Source organism: Dysidea avara, chromosome 10, assembly GCF_963678975.1.
Source record: "Dysidea avara chromosome 10, odDysAvar1.4, whole genome shotgun sequence".
Classification (NCBI taxonomy): domain Eukaryota; kingdom Metazoa; phylum Porifera; class Demospongiae; order Dictyoceratida; family Dysideidae; genus Dysidea; species Dysidea avara.
This window is the reverse complement of record NC_089281.1, coordinates 20,045,403-20,061,354: the sequence shown is the minus strand read 5'-3', so window position 1 is coordinate 20,061,354 and position 15,952 is coordinate 20,045,403. Positions and strand designations below refer to the sequence as shown.

Below are 15,952 nucleotides of genomic sequence, written 5' to 3'. Positions count from 1 at the left end.
AAACAGTTCACAAGCCACTAGACTAAAACATGACATGGAAGCCATGCAAAATGTGCTTACTAATATTGATCCTGCTCTCTCTAAGTCATCTATTAGGGATTTCCATCGACTAGGAAAATACAATACCTCCAATCCACAACCCAGACCTATATTAATTAAATTTCTTCATACTTTTGATGCAACATCTGTCTTATCTAAAAGATCCTCAGTACCAAGACCAATTCTAATCAAACCTGTCATGACCAGAGAAGAAAGAGCAATCGAAGCAGTCTATCTGAGAACAAGGTGGCAATTAGCTCAGAATGGCACTGACAAGAATTTTGTCAAGCTGAGAGGAAACAACATTTATGTCAACAAGAGTCTCTTTGGCACAATTGAAAGGTCCAGCAGCACAGAATCATATGTAATGACTCCTATTATAATTACTACCAATGATCATTAAGTTATTAACTTTGACGATAAGAGCAACTGTACATGTTACTTAACTTCTTTCTCAAGAATTTATCAGTTACAGCCACCCACCTTCAATCTAAACTCTCCTTAGCAACTGTACGTATGTATGTATGTATGTATGTAAATAAATATGTAAATAAGTAACATAGGGTAATGTACAAGGCTGTTGGTGCAAGTTACCTTCAGGCCTTTGGTGTGTTTACACCATAAAGTTTTAAATAAAATATAAATAAAATAATAGCTTGGTTAGGTTGTTTATCGTGGATGAAGTTTCGTGCGCGATCGCTGTTGCAGTCAGCCATCGTAACTAGCTAATTATGTTCTTGGCAGAGTGGCTACAAGGTGAAGAGTGTATGTTATAGCTAGCTACTGTGTGAATTGTATGTTACAGCTATTGTGTGAATTGGCTTACTTGAAGAAGTTGACCTGGTCCGGTCCGGTCCGGGTTTTCTAAATCCCCGTACAGCAAGAATTGATAGTAATCAAAGCTAGCAGTGTAAATTTGCAACCCATGATATAATATGCCTGTGTGGTCTGGGACCCTTATACACAAAAGGATATCTTAGCTATTGAATCAGTTCAAAGACGGTGTGTGAGGTTTGTGTATAATAATTATTCCTCATATGCAAGTGTCACAAACATGTTACAAAATTTGAATTGGCCACCTCTGGCTCACTGCAGAAACCAGCTGAAAGCGATCACAATGTTTAAGATCATGCACCAATTAATAGATATACCGGCTGATACCATACTCATACCAGCTCTATCTAACTACTCTCTACGAGGTCATTCAATGAGGCTGTTACAGCCAAACACAAGAGTAAACTCATACCTTAACTCATTCTTCAAATTCCTTTCAAGTATAAAGATTTGGAATAACTTACCCAACGACCTCATCACCTGTTCAAGTTTAGACCAATTTAAAGCAAGGCTAGCTGAACATCAATTAACCACATAATTAATTTTGCTGATTTATTATCTGTGCTTGTATATACTCTTTGTAAGAGGTTTTGCACAGTAAACAATAATAATAATAATAATAATAATATATAACACTTCCCAAATATAGGTATACAGGGTGATTAACAGTTAATTATTTAAGTGTTTGGCAGACCAAAGTCAATGGTGCCACTATGAACAGATTTTCTCCATACTATGGAAATTTTGAAACAAATGATTGTGGGACAAAAGGTATCACAAAATTCTGTTGTAGCTCTAAATGTTCCCTCACAACCTTACTTACACAGCAGTTTGTTTTGCACAAAAGAATGTACATATTTCAGTAAATTCATTTCGTGTACAAAGACACCAGATTGACAAATAGATAATAAACAGCTACACACAAACTCCATTTTTACTAAAGAGCCGAATTGTTAGCATTATTAAGGTTGGCTTTCAGTTTCCATCAGAATAACCTTATACAGGTGACTACTATATTATGTGACGGTTTCCACTTGTGCATGAAAATGCCATTGATATCAGTCCTGCCTATTTTTCAACCAGTTCAGGCCAGAGACTCTTGCTAATCTCACTCTGTTAGTCTGTTTGGGCCTCATTGGTCACACATGATTGTTCTGTTACTATTGTTGTCCAGTGTGTCTCATTCCAATAAGGCTATCCATACTTGTGCTACACATGCAGTTGATAAATAGTAATCATCACTGGTTGTTACCTCGAAGCTTTGTATATTCTTCTAACACGATCACTTGCTTGGCAGTTTGATTTGACCACTGTCATTGTTCTAGAGAAAGATCTCATGTTGTAGGGTAGCGTACAGTCATCTTACACGCTCTCTGTTGATCAAAGGAAACAACACAGTTCATGACTTACATTATTGAATATAAAAATTAAATTATACTGAGGTATCATCTACAATCTACATGGTGTTAGCATATAGTATGCAAGTGCGTGTGTGTTGTGAGGCAGCATAGCCAAGTGGCTACAGCTGGGTGGCAGTTGCAGCACCAACTAGGCATAAGCGGACATTGAGTCACGAATCTTTCGATTACCAGGCCGATACTCTAGTAACATCAATGGGTACCTGGTATTACAGGGAAACATGCCTCAGTTAGTGGCAACTCAGTTAATGGTAGTCAGGTCATTGTAGAACTACAGGTTTTGTGACCTCTCTGTGAGACCTGGATTACTAATTGCTGGAGCACGCCCACGCAAACAACATCGTTACAAATCTGATCAACCTCTGTTTGTAGAAAATTAATCCTGTAAGTGGGGTCATTTATAAATCTATGCTGTATTGCTTGGCAATACGGCTGGACAGATTCCTGTATACTGAATTGATCGATTGCGTCACTACATTAGCCGTTTTGTTGTGAGGGCGGCAGTAACATCATCATCATAGTAATAAATAGCAGCACTGTTAACATCTTGTATGTCCTGCCCCAGGAGGATTTGATGTACAAGATGCAAGTGCCTGAGAGGTGCACAGGCATCCCAGTGTGTGGAAATAGGTGCTTTGCTTTGTAGTTTGTGTGCGTGTGTAATGTGTGTATGCATGCATGCGGGCATGTATGAATGGCTTGTGTAGTGTGTGTACGTCTACTATATGTCGTGTCTGCTAGTGTGTAGTGGAATCTGTAAATGGGACACCTTCATAATGTAGAGGTATCCTAGTTCATAAAACTAGCCCAAAAGTCACCATTGGTGGTTGATCCTAAAGTGTCTATATTACACTGCAATTACTGCATACTAGCAAACTCACCAACCATACAAAGTGGCTGAAAACTTTGTCTGCTCTTCTCTCAGCAAAGAAGGAGTCCAGCATGGATTGTACGGTGGTGAACTAATGCCGGTAGGTGATAGTCATCATTAAGAATGACTCCATCGTCAGGCCTCTTTGCTGCATGGTGAAACCTGTTGGATTAAAATTTGTAACTAAGAAGTGTGTGAGCTGTGCATCATGGTATGAGTAGTGTACAATTATATAATACTATACAAACACGTAGCTTGGAGGGACTAAAGGTATTTAGGACCTACAATACAAAGAATGGTCAAGTGTACTCAATTAGGCTATAACAGTGTAAGGTGTATGCTTAATTGTACGTGAGTAGAGAGTGGACACACATTGTCACACCTCACATACTTCTGGTTGGACCATGGATATTTCTACCCTAAGTCATCCTCAAGGTAGAGGCACATGCATGTAATCAGATTTCCAGGCAGGATTTGTAGTCATAGATAATATAGTACAAGTGGGGATTTGCAACGGTGACATCACTGCAGACAATCCTCGTTACGGGTAGGGACTTTGAGTGGCCATATCTCACTAACTATACTTTATTTCTTCTTGAATTTACCTTGACAGTTTCCTCTTCACTATTAGATTAAGTAAGTGTTATCAATTCACTGCAGTTTGCAGCCAGTTTGTCTTGGAACTTCTTCGCTATGGTGGCACCAATAATTTTTGTGGCACTATTACTAAGGATTGTGACAAGGTACAAGAATTTTTTAAGCATCATCTAAGTCCCCAATAACTGAAGATTTGTATGCAGGTTATATTTTGTGAACCGAGGCTGATTCTGAGCCCGTAACCAAGACCATCAAACCCGTAACGAGGATTGCCCATACATAAAACTATTAGTTCCTACGGAAATGACGTCACTGTTGCGAATCTCTACTTGTACAATATTATTTATGGTAGCTAGAGTGAACTTGTGAAGAATTGTCTAATAACCAGAGTTGGGCAAGTTACTTTTTAAAAGCAACTAGTTACATATTACATAATACTTGCAGCTGAACTATTTAGTTACAGTTAATTAGTGACATGAATTTTCGTTTATTTGAAATCCATCCGGACTTCGAAATATGCACTCTTCGAAATTAAAATCCTTCGAAATTCATATTTTGCTTCTTATACGAAATTTTCTGTTTCGAAAATAACCCACTATACGGTAGTATTACGTAATATTAGATTCGTTACAGTAAATATTACTTAGGTAACACGTTACATTTGCAAGTAAAGTAACTTGAGCTATATTACATAGCGTATTTCGTTATATTACTTAGAAGTAATACTATTACGTAACGCGTTAGGCCAATGAAACTTGATTACCAGTTTCTCGCTCAGATTTTTGAAAATTTGATGCGGGCGGGCGGTTATTATTCATTATTCATTATTTTTCCAAAAGCACAACACACATCCAAACATGAAGATTTCTGCCAAAAAACAGTGAGATCTATACTGATTACTCTTGCATTAAATAGCTAAGGTACGTTACTAATCTATAACAAGTGATTTTTTCCATTAGAGTATAGCTGATTGCTCTATTAGAGTAAAAGTGACCGTTCTATTAGGGTATTTCGATCTGAAATACCAATAATGAAATTCCATGCGGGTGTATCAAAAGCATGCGGGCGATGACGCGAAACTGCTAATCAAGTTTCATTGGCCTTACATAAGTAACGCGTTACTCCCAACACTGCTAATAACTATAATTGCAATTCCCCACCATTGCCCGACCTGCATAGGTTGAGTGTGACACTGCATTACTTAGGACATTGTTTTACTCTTGCTTGGAGGACAGAATTGCTGCTAAAACTACAGTGGAGTTAAATAACTCAGAAAGTGATTGCCTCAGCCCTACACATACATGAGGTTATACTTGGTACACACATATATTGTGCCAGTGACATAAACCCTCGCATAAACCAGTTATGTACCTTCCATATTGAAGCTATCAAGCCAGCTCAGCGGCTATCTCAATCTGGTTACTTTGCTGATCTCAAAACAGATGCCATCTCGCTGTGATCGTGTTAGACTAGATACAAGTCCTGGCCATGGTTAAAACAGTCACCAATCACTCGCCAGTAATGTTTTGTTGAAAAACACGCAAACACGGTTGACCCCGCGGTTGACCATGGTAAAGAAATATATAAGCGCCTGTACAATAAGAATAATCACGTGCGACAACAGGTTGGGTGAATAAATCGATCCCCAATGAGAGTAATAGCCTCCCGCCCGCACAGCATAACGAAAACATCAGGACGGGAAACTACAGTTTTATTTGGAGTGGCCTTACAATATTCTTCCTTCAAGTTGTTGCAGTTTGTTCACAAGAGACTTGTGTTTTTCTTCAATTTCGTCGAAAATTTTCAGTACTGATTTGACCTTTGGCATCACAACGAGAGCAAAAACACATAACACTACCTGGGGAACCAGTAGCTAAGAGCTTTATACAAACTTTTGGACAAGCCAGCACAGTCGGCTCTGTGTTCCCAGTTACTACACCGTTCATAGCTAGTTGTCACACCATCGGAACGTACTACCTACCACATTTGATTTGATTTATATATTTAACCTCCGAGCAATCGGTTACAGCCGTTCTTCCTTGCCCGGAGGGACACATTACAATACATGGATAATACGCATAAAACTAAACAAAGCAAGGTATAACCGATACAAAGACAACCATGGTAAACAACTTACAACACACACTGGCACACTCACACTAAAACAAAAAAACAAAAAAAAAACATGCATATAATTACAATCATTGTTAATGTTATCAAAGGAGTGAGTCACAGTGCCACTTAAGGACATCCATGTACTCATAAAATGGAGAATTAATACAGTCAGTTACAGATGATGGTAATGCATTCCACCATTGAATGGTTTTATAACGAAAAAAACCTTGAGTAAAGCATAAATGGAACATAGGTATGTTCTGTTCGCAAAATATACTATTGGTGGTTCAAGTGGAATACATTTAACTTGGTGGTACTGGTGGTACATTAAGGTCGTCGTTCTGCTTGGTTGGTTGTGTCAATCGTCGACCGACTCACTCGCAGCCTCATTTTGTGGGAGGCCCTGGGGGGGAGCAGTGGAGGCGAATTGCTATTTCCTCTGCCTCGTTTCTCTGGCATGGCGGACGACTTCACCATTAGATAACTCAGGTGACACGGGTATAGCCTCACAAATAACATGAAAAAGACGCAGATCCCAGACAAGCTGATTTTGCTGCCAGTTTGCCACCAATCATATCTGCTGATCTACAGAGAATCATGGCACTGTCTAGTGAGAAGGGGGCTTCATCTTGGCTTTCATGACCAGCTTTGCCTGTTAACGAGCTTGGCTTCGCTTTGGCTTTTTGCATAAGAGCGCTTTTCGTGATGCCCTTTGCTTGTGCTATGGGTGGCTTCCATCTGGATTGCCTACACAGTGCGATTGGTAAGGGATTCTCATTGGAACATGTTATGAATTGTTCCACTGGTGGTTATCCCACCCTTAGACATAATGAATTAAGGGACTTTACTGCTGATGCCCTATCAGAAGTGTGTGTGTGTGTGTGTGTGTGTGTGTGTGTGTGTGTGTGTGTGTGTGTGTGTGTGTGTGTGTGTCTGTGTGTGTCTGTGTGTGTCTGTGTGTGTCTGTGTGTCTGTGTGTCTGTGTGTCTGTGTGTGTCTGTGTGTGTCTGTGTGTGTCTGTGTGTCTGTGTGTGTCTGTGTCTGTGTGTGTGTGTCTGTGTGTGTGTCTGTGTCTGTGTGTGTGTCTGTGTGTGTGTCTGTGTGTGTCTGTGTGTCTGTGTGTGTCTGTGTGTCTGTGTGTGTCTGTGTGTGTCTGTGTGTGTGTCTGTGTGTGTCTGTGTGTCTGTGTGTGTCTGTGTGTCTGTGTGTGTCTGTGTGTGTGTGTGTGTGTCTGTAACCTTCATTACATACCCTTTCAGGTGAAACACTCACATACTGACCCAACGGAAATTGCTGAGGATGGGGCTCATTTGGACGTCTCGGCTGATGGGTTCTGGGGTGGCCAACACCAGAGGACTTTTTTGATGTCAAGGTTTTCAACCCAACTGCTTCATTGTACCACACCACTCCAGTGTCTTCACTGTATCAGCACTTTGAGAAGGAGAAATGCAGAAAATATGAGCAAAGGATCAGAGAAGTTGAGATGGGCTCTTTTGTACCGTTAGTGTTTTTCACATTTGGTGGAATGAGTGGTTGTACTAATGTTGTTTACAAACGTCTAGCCTATTTTTTGTCTTTGAGAAGGGGTGTTCCTTACACTAGTGTTATGGCCTGGCTGCGCTGTTGCCTTAGCTTTTCGCTGCTGCATCCAGCAATTGTTTGTCTCAGGGGAGCACGCTCCCATAGTGGCTGCCTGGCCAGCCATAAGGCTCTTGACCTTGTTCTGATAAAAGATCAGGTGCCTTTCCCTTAATCCAATTAATTTTTCAGTCTTTTTTTGGCTAGCAAAAAAAGTGACTCTTCTGGATAAGGAGAGGAAGACTTTTGTCACATGATTTTTTGTCGCTGATTATTATAATGTATAAGACCTCAATAACGAGTATATTGTACATGATTAGCTACCAGCTAAATTTAGGTAAGATTTAAAAGTGTTAATGTTGTCGGCTTCTACAACATGATCAGGAACAGAGATTACGAGGTTTTGGAGGTTACCAGCGAAAATTTCATCCTTGAAACATCTAGACATCCAATATACTAATATACCTCCAATATATTGACATTCCATCAATTGTGTCTAACCCTGTGTTCATGTTTGCAGGTGATACAAAGATTTTCTGTGTGATAAGAAATGATGAAGACTATGTTACATTACAGAATGACTTAAGTTGCCTTTACAGATGGTCACAACTCTGGCAATTGAAGTTTAACATCTCCAAATGTAAACATCTCCATTTTGGCCCAGCTCACCATCATGGCTTCTTTTATCTTAATGGAACTCCAATTGATACAGTTACATCCCATGATGATCTCGGAATTCTCTTTGATGACAAACTTAAGTTTCATGATCATACTGCTAAAGTTACAACCAAAGCTAATCGAATACTTGGCATGATCAAGAAATCTTTTGAATATCTTGACTTGGGTATGTTGTCTAAGTTGTTTACTACACTAGCTATAGTTTGACCCATCTTGGAATATGGAAATGGCCACTATTTACCCTTGATCAGAGAAAGGTTGAAAAGGTACAACGTCGAGCTACCCGTCTCCTCCCATCGTTACATGACAAATCCTATGCTGAGAGGCTGTCAATGCTATCCTTACCATCACTGTTGTATAGACGCCAGATCTAGAGGGGTGATTTAATTTTTCTACACAAAATTCTTAACAACTACTTCAGCTCTGACTTTACTAATCTATACACCTACTCCACTACTACTACCAGGGGACACCAGTTTAAATTGTTCAAGCAACATTCAAGATTGTTATGCAGATCTAATTATTTTATGAACAGAGTGATTAATGGTGGAACAGTTTACCTACCTCTGTTGTAGAAAGTTTTTCAATTAACACTTTTAAATTGCTGTTAAGATAATTATTTTTTTAGATTTTAGATTTACTTTTGTATAACACATTGATCTGGTATACAAGCTTTGCCTTTACCCATATTTAATCATAATCATAATAATCATACTACATTTTGGGAGTGTTTGCAAATCCATGAAAATTTTAACTAGGTAGCATTGCTCAACCTTGAAAATTTGCTCCTCAAAATATTAACGGCTATATATGGTAATATTGACCAGTCATCTTGTGCTCATGATGTCATTGTGGATAAAGTCCATATAGCTAGCCTAATACATCACAGACCTGCTGGAGCTTCATTAGCTCATTATATCAATGATGAAGATCTGACTTTCAGGAAATCAGTGTTTACTTAAGGACTTCCTCAGTGTTAGTCACTGCTGAGTCACAGGCCATGGTTCCTAGTGATGTGATAGGGTGCTCAGGCATAGAGAATATAGCTACACATATTTTTTCTATTGTTATTTTTTTCTTGGGTCTGGAGTGAGTATAGCTAGTGCAATTTTGCTTAGCTAGCTTTCAGTAAAGAAGACCGTTTTGCGTAAGGGTCTTCCACCCTAATGCACAGAATTACTGCAAATCCAGTATCCCATCACATGCAGAATCAGCATGCACCATGTACATGAACTACAGAACTGAGAAATAGGAATATGGAAACCACATCTGGGTAGAGATACCCTCTTGTCTTTACAAATACTGGGTGAATGGGAAAATAAGTCATATATAGTTTTCTATAGATATCAGGCAGACCTATATTGTTCCACCAAGGTTCAACTGCATAGTATGCAGCTGTATGGATGAGATGCACACTGTCCTTCTCTCTTTGTGCTCTGCAGTAGTGTGCATCTGTGGTAGCAGGTCCATCTTATGTTCAATCAGCTGCCATCTCTCCAGAGATCATTGAATTGCTTTGATGGGCACAGGGACTTCAACCTTTAGTTGTCGAGTACTTATGACTACTGGTGCTGGGGGTGGCGGCAATACATCTAGCCTGGGGAAAAATTAGGCATTCCTGTCTGCATGTTGTCCTGCTAGGATAAATAACCAATCCAGGTTAAATAATATCTGCACAAGTGTCTTACCAGTTTCCTTCAGTGGCTACACAGGCATTCAGTGCACTGAACAATCAGTTTGGGCATGACTGTTAGCTGGCTAGCTATAATTGTGGATAGATTTGAGAAAAGGGGTCTTCCACACACATCCAATTTACAAACTTTGACAATTATTAACTTGAGATTACAAACTGTTATTGACTTGAAATTTGGTCAGTGGTGAGCACCAACATAGATTAATGGATGGAAAAACTTTCAGGTTTGTATCTTTCTTGAACACTAAGTTATGGTCTTCAAAGCTCATAGAAATGGATGTGTGTGGAAGACCCCTTTTCGCAAATCTGGTCACAGCAAATTTAAGTATATGAACATTGATTATGTGACTGCAGGAGGCATACTACATTTCATTGTATTTGTTTTTCAAGATTGCATTTTCTATTATGTGGACTATCATATAATTATATATAGACATCCATCCAGCCAAGGATCCAAGTTTGCATTTTAGTTTTGGATTGACTATATATAAATAACACTCCATGGATTGAGCATTTGCTATATATAATGCTCAGTTCAGTGCTGTTAATGTAGGTGTGGTCAAGCCAAACTAAAATGCAACCTTATAATTACAGTGTTTAAAGATGCGATCTTGAGCACAAAAATGCATGCAAAATAAATAAGCATTATACAGTACTTTTGGTCACAGGTGAGATAAAATTATTCTACATAACTAGTAGCTACATAAGAAACACTTTGTTGTGGTTTAAGGGATTAGCTGTATGTTGCTAGTAGCTACACATTTTTATTTATTTAGCAACTATGATCACATAGGAAAAATTTACGTATCACCTTTATCTAGTTCTTTTTTTTAGAAACAGAATTGTCACATTTCATCTTTGATTACACATTGCTAGGTGATGTTTATATAAAAGTTCATTGGTTCCTGTACATTTCCTGTGGAATGTTTCCCAAAACCATATATGGTTTTTTTTTAGTGTGGTTAAGTTGCTAGGCTATGTTTTTATAATCATCATGCTTCCACTGTATGTACTCAAACAGCTCTCTATCTATAAAAGCAACATGTACAAAGACTTTGAAACAGTAACAAGTGAAACTGAAGCATTGCAAAAGATAAAAGCAGAGATCTTTCTGTAATCAGGATATGTAAGTAATTTTATAAAATTATAGCTACATGCACACATATACTTCAGCAGTTCCACATTGGCTTTGCATGGCAACATATTGCCATTATATGCCATAATAATGTTATTATACAGCATGCATTTTTACAGGGAGAAGTTACTAGTTGCACTGACTGCCTCTTTTCTTCTTGTTTTTGTCACCAGTCTACCAGTTTCAGGTGTGTATTACAGTAATTTTATTGCACACACTGTATGCTGGAAGCTTGCTGTTCACACAGATATGTGTATATGTTTGTGTTTAATAGATGTTACCTTTTCTATAGAAAAAAGAGATTACCAAAGAGACACAGAGACAGAAGGTATAGGAATATGCTATATACCTGTATAACACATCACTAAATCCACCAAGAGTTTACAATGTGGGAGGGCCTACATTATAAAGTCTTGATACAACTTTAGCAAGGATTTTTATTACCTATTGCAAATACATAATATGTTTTCCTTCTCAGATGGACTTGGTGTGCTCCAATATAACACTGCCTGAAAGTTTTATGGATGTCCATAATTTATATACTTGAGCACAGAATACTTGAAGGTGCTTTAAATTTGATCCAAGATAATATGTGACTGGATTTGACAAAACAAGGCTTCGACGCACAAAGCTTTGTTAGGAGATATGGCGATTTTAAGGAATCATTGTGTAATAACTTCCCAGTGCCTACAGCTGTGCAAACAAAATTTGCACCAATTGTTCATCTGTTCACTAGCTATCACTGAGTGGGTGTATACATTTCTGATACCCAAAATTTGCCCTGTTTTGAGCAGCTTTTTTCGAGCGGGTAATAATATCACAGATGGTAGTACTAAGGGTGGTAGTACTAAGGGTGGTAGTACTAAGGGTGGTAGTACTAAGGGTGGTAGTACTAAGGGTGGTAGTACTAAGGGTGGGAGGGTGGGGGTGGACGGTGGTCTTAATATACGGGTATAAGATGGAGTAAGAAGACGATTGGAGTCCAGAGGCCAAGTTTGGGCTCTCCATGGCCCTCCATGGCCCTCAAATTACTCCAAATTGACTGAGAACACTATTGGCGAGCTCTCTGTGAAGTCCCAGCTCACTACACACCATTATCACAAAGCCATGGCCATTTAATGGTGCCAATCTCACACTCGTGGCTTTGACAGGGTCGGAAGAAAGCTGCTACAGAAACCAGACTTGCCAGTGCTGAAGGAAGCACAGTGTGAAATATGATAGTGTATTAGACCAGCAATCCATTTCTGGTAAAATCGTAAGTTTGATTTTGTGTGTGTGGAAGCCTTGTTATATGAAATCCGGTCACTTATACTATTATAGCTATTATAAGGAGACATTTAAAACAGTCAAAATTGCATGTAGCTAGCTGGCTTTAGTTCTAGACTAATAAAAATACATTGACTAGACAAAGGATATAATTATTCAGTTTTTCTTTAATATTCAAATTCTTCTCTAGTATGTAGCTATAGTTAACAATCTTAAAAAAGCCATAAAACATTCATTGACTAATGGTTGGTAAAACTACTAGTAGATGTTTCCTGCACCACTTATGTCACTTTAACATTTCAGAAAGATTCACGGCCCCACCTGTTGTCAATTTGAGTTGCTCAGAATTGTTTTTTAATGAGACATGTACCAAGCTGCTTGTTAATGTGACATGGGGACCAACTGAAGGTGATACACCAGAAAGCATACAAGATCGATTACAAAATTGCCAAGCTACTATTAACTGCACTCAAGATGAAAAGGAGGTGTTCAGGGATCAGGTATGTGCATAGTCTAAATCATCTAGTTACAGTTTTACTTTCTCAATTTTATATACAGGATGGATGTCCATATTTTACCCCAACTGGTTTGAATGGTGGATGGAAATGGGAACTTGTTTTAGGTGATATAAGTAATTGCACTGTGGCAGTTACATTTGTAGATTTCAATGATCCATTTTCAAGTCCATTGACTAGTGAGCGCACATTCACTGGTAAGTGTTACCATTAATTTTGACAAAACTGTATGGCAGTGCATGCATATGTGTGTATGTGTGTGTATGTTAATATGTCCATAAGTGAAATACAACCAGCTGTGTCTGGTGTAGGTGAGGTATACAAAAGTTCACATGGATGCAGTTGCAATTGATAGAATTGGCATGTATATAAGAATACACACAGTGTTAAGCTCAAAATTCAGTCAGTGACGTGACACAATGATGCAAAGCACTTACAGCTTGTGCATGTATTTTAACATAAGTTAAGAGTATTATACACTATTGCTGTTAGAGCATGTGCATTCATGTTTTATGCAATACATTGTTGAATTTTGTGTAATCGTTATAGCTATATTATGGTATGTAACTAATTATTCAACTGTTTCTTCTATAGTAGTTAACAACACTGCAACTTGTCAAATATGATATGATGCTATCACAGTATTAGCAGAAAAGCACTTAAGTATACAACTAACTGCATATATACAGCACATTAAATACAATTTTATACTTGTAAACTCTATTTTCAATTAGAAGTGTTCATCTACACATGTACGTATAATGCATATATTGAAAATTACGACTAGTGACCATATGCATATGAGATGGGTGTAAAGTGGGGTAGTGCAGTACCAACTACATGTAGTAGCTAGGCTAATAAGAAGCTAGTTGTGGCCAGGAAATGTCCTCTATTCTACAGTGGTTGTAATAACCATTATGAATGGGACCGGCTGTATAGGAACAGTAACACACTGAAAATCAAAGTCACTTTACTTAAAGTACAGAACCACAAAACTCCCTGATCAATGATGTTATTATAAGTTACATTCAATTATGATCACACTGACCTGCTGTTTTGGTTGAATGGTGCTAGCCTGTTAGGTAAACAAATGATACAGCAAAAAAAAAACCAACAGTTCCTCTCTGTGTTGTCATGTGTGGCTTCCTGCAGTTATGATTTTGGTTAACTATGCATACATGGTCTCACCACAAGTTGTTATTATCTAAACCAAATATTTCAGATGCTACTTATGGTTGTTGTCGGTTGCTAGCTTTTATTGTATAATTTACATTTCTTGTAAAAACCACCATGGACAAACAAAGAAATAAAAAAGGACATGAAGAAACACAAAAGTTTACAGTACTGCTAAAAGAAGAAATGTAATATTGACTGGGAAGCCTCCACAGAATAAAAGAAATTCTAGAAGCAAATAGAATTATTGATTTCGGTAGAATGTTTGGCAATTCATTTAACAGTAACTGTAGACAATTCTGGAAATGTGTTAGCGCAAAGCATAAGGACAATCATAGTAGACGTTGAATCTATCTCAGATAATAAGAGTAGAGCCATTGTGTTAAACAACTGCTTTGAGTCTGTCTTCACTAGTGTTGTTTCAGTTAACTAAAACTAAAACTGAAACTGGTTTAGTTAGGGCTTTTACTTTTAGTTATCTGAAACTACATGTATGAAAACTAAAACTTAAGTTTTTCTGATTTGTCAAAAGACAAAAACTAAAACTAAAAGTGCCTCAATCTTTACACTGAAACTTATCAAAATAAAATATTATTTAATGTTTACAAATAACTGAAACTAAAACCAAAAGTACATGCCAAGTATACAAATAATTAAAACTAAAACTAAAAGTATGTACTTACCACCTACAAGTATAAGAGTTGTTGATTGTTTATAACTAAAACTAAAAGTACTTTGCTATATTGTAGTAACACACATTATAGCTAATTATTCACTATACACATATTATCTGCCAGTGTATTATACAGTACGATAGTAACTGTATTATCTAGTTAATACGGAGATGGCTCTGCACATTTAGCACATAAAATACACAGCAAGGCAAGTACTGCACTGTGAAGCAGTTACTACAACAGTATGTACAAATTCATGTCTTTTGTTGTCAGAATTTTAAACATCATTAATGATTTTGCATAAGCATGCATAATATGACAGGTACTACTACTAGCACCATTTGTACCTGCATGGTAAACACTATGGGGTAAACACAATACACTACAGTTTGATTCTGAACATTATTGGTGTAACATTTTCTGAATGTGTGCCTTGAAGCATAATCATGTTTAATTAAGTAAAAGTATAGACAAGTGATGTTTTAAACTTGGGTTTCCAATGCTGTGTAGGAAATTGTGTCACTAGACAGCTACAAGGTGTAAAGTACATGACATTGCAAGCAGTCCTGCACTGTAGGGCAGGTACCAGTGCTAATATGTGTATACGTGAATATACATAAATACTCTTTGTTTAGTGTGTCCACACCATGGACATAGATACACTGCACATATTGTACATACAACACTAAGCACACTGGACACACACACACACACACACACACACACACACACACACACACACACACACACACACACACACACACACACACACACACACACACACACACACAGTAAGCTACTCAAATCTTCGTGGGCAGGACTAGTAACCTGTAGGAGACTGTACTGTGTCTCACAGATGAAGGTGTGGACACCTGAAGTCCCACACCCATTGCGTGAGACATGGACATTTGGCATTTGCTTCCACAGTTTACATTAGGTCACCAGGTTCCTACGTAAACAGCTGGTATACTGAAGCAATGTGAGTAAAATTTATTGCTCAGTAATGCCAATTTGGCATAACCTAGAATCAAAGCTGCAACCATTCGATTACTAGGCCAACACCCTAACCACTTGGCTATGCTGCCTCACATAACAGTAGATAACACACACGCACACATGCATACAAAAACCAGACATGGGTCCAAGTACACAAATAAGTCCACTTTAGTACATATTTGAAACTACTTGAATAATTTTATTTAAACACTTGCTCAATTTTCCTAACGTACGCCCCATGTACTTGTAAGCTCTTACTACATACTCGAGTAATTAAAGTATTTTAAGTACTTTTAAGTATCGTGTATTCTTAATGCTTAATGTAAACACAGACTGTACTTTAATGAAATAAGATTAGTAATTTCTAGGT

General features: G+C 38.0%; 1 protein-coding gene and 1 long non-coding RNA gene across 6 annotated transcripts in view; one reads left to right on the top strand and one right to left on the bottom strand.

Moving 5' to 3' along the window:
* Positions 1-1,749: 1,749 nt before the first annotated feature.
* On the bottom strand, positions 1,750-5,334 carry LOC136236508 (uncharacterized). The gene is made up of 3 exons (XR_010692149.1): positions 5,131-5,334; positions 3,173-3,324; positions 1,750-2,246 (listed from the first exon to the last, which is right to left on the bottom strand). It is a non-coding gene; the product is annotated as an uncharacterized lncRNA (long non-coding RNA).
* A 5,534-nt stretch (positions 5,335-10,868) lies between these two features.
* Positions 10,869-15,952, top strand: part of LOC136268767 (uncharacterized) — a 158,924-nt gene continuing 153,840 nt past the window's right edge. The window contains exons 1-6 of one of the 5 annotated variants that reach the window (XM_066064228.1): positions 10,869-10,949; positions 11,078-11,145; positions 11,251-11,286; positions 12,528-12,724; positions 12,783-12,936; positions 13,334-13,527. In XM_066064228.1, coding sequence (XP_065920300.1) covers positions 10,948-10,949; positions 11,078-11,145; positions 11,251-11,286; positions 12,528-12,724; positions 12,783-12,936; positions 13,334-13,365 — 489 coding nt within the window. In that variant the 5' untranslated portion in view covers positions 10,869-10,947 and the 3' untranslated portion in view covers positions 13,366-13,527. Of the gene's footprint in view, positions 10,950-11,077; positions 11,146-11,250; positions 11,287-11,436; positions 11,873-11,910; positions 12,214-12,527; positions 12,725-12,782; positions 12,937-13,333; positions 13,528-15,952 lie in introns of those variants that run through there. The other 4 variants (XR_010707121.1, XR_010707120.1, XM_066064229.1 and 1 more) reach the window with 4 other exon arrangements.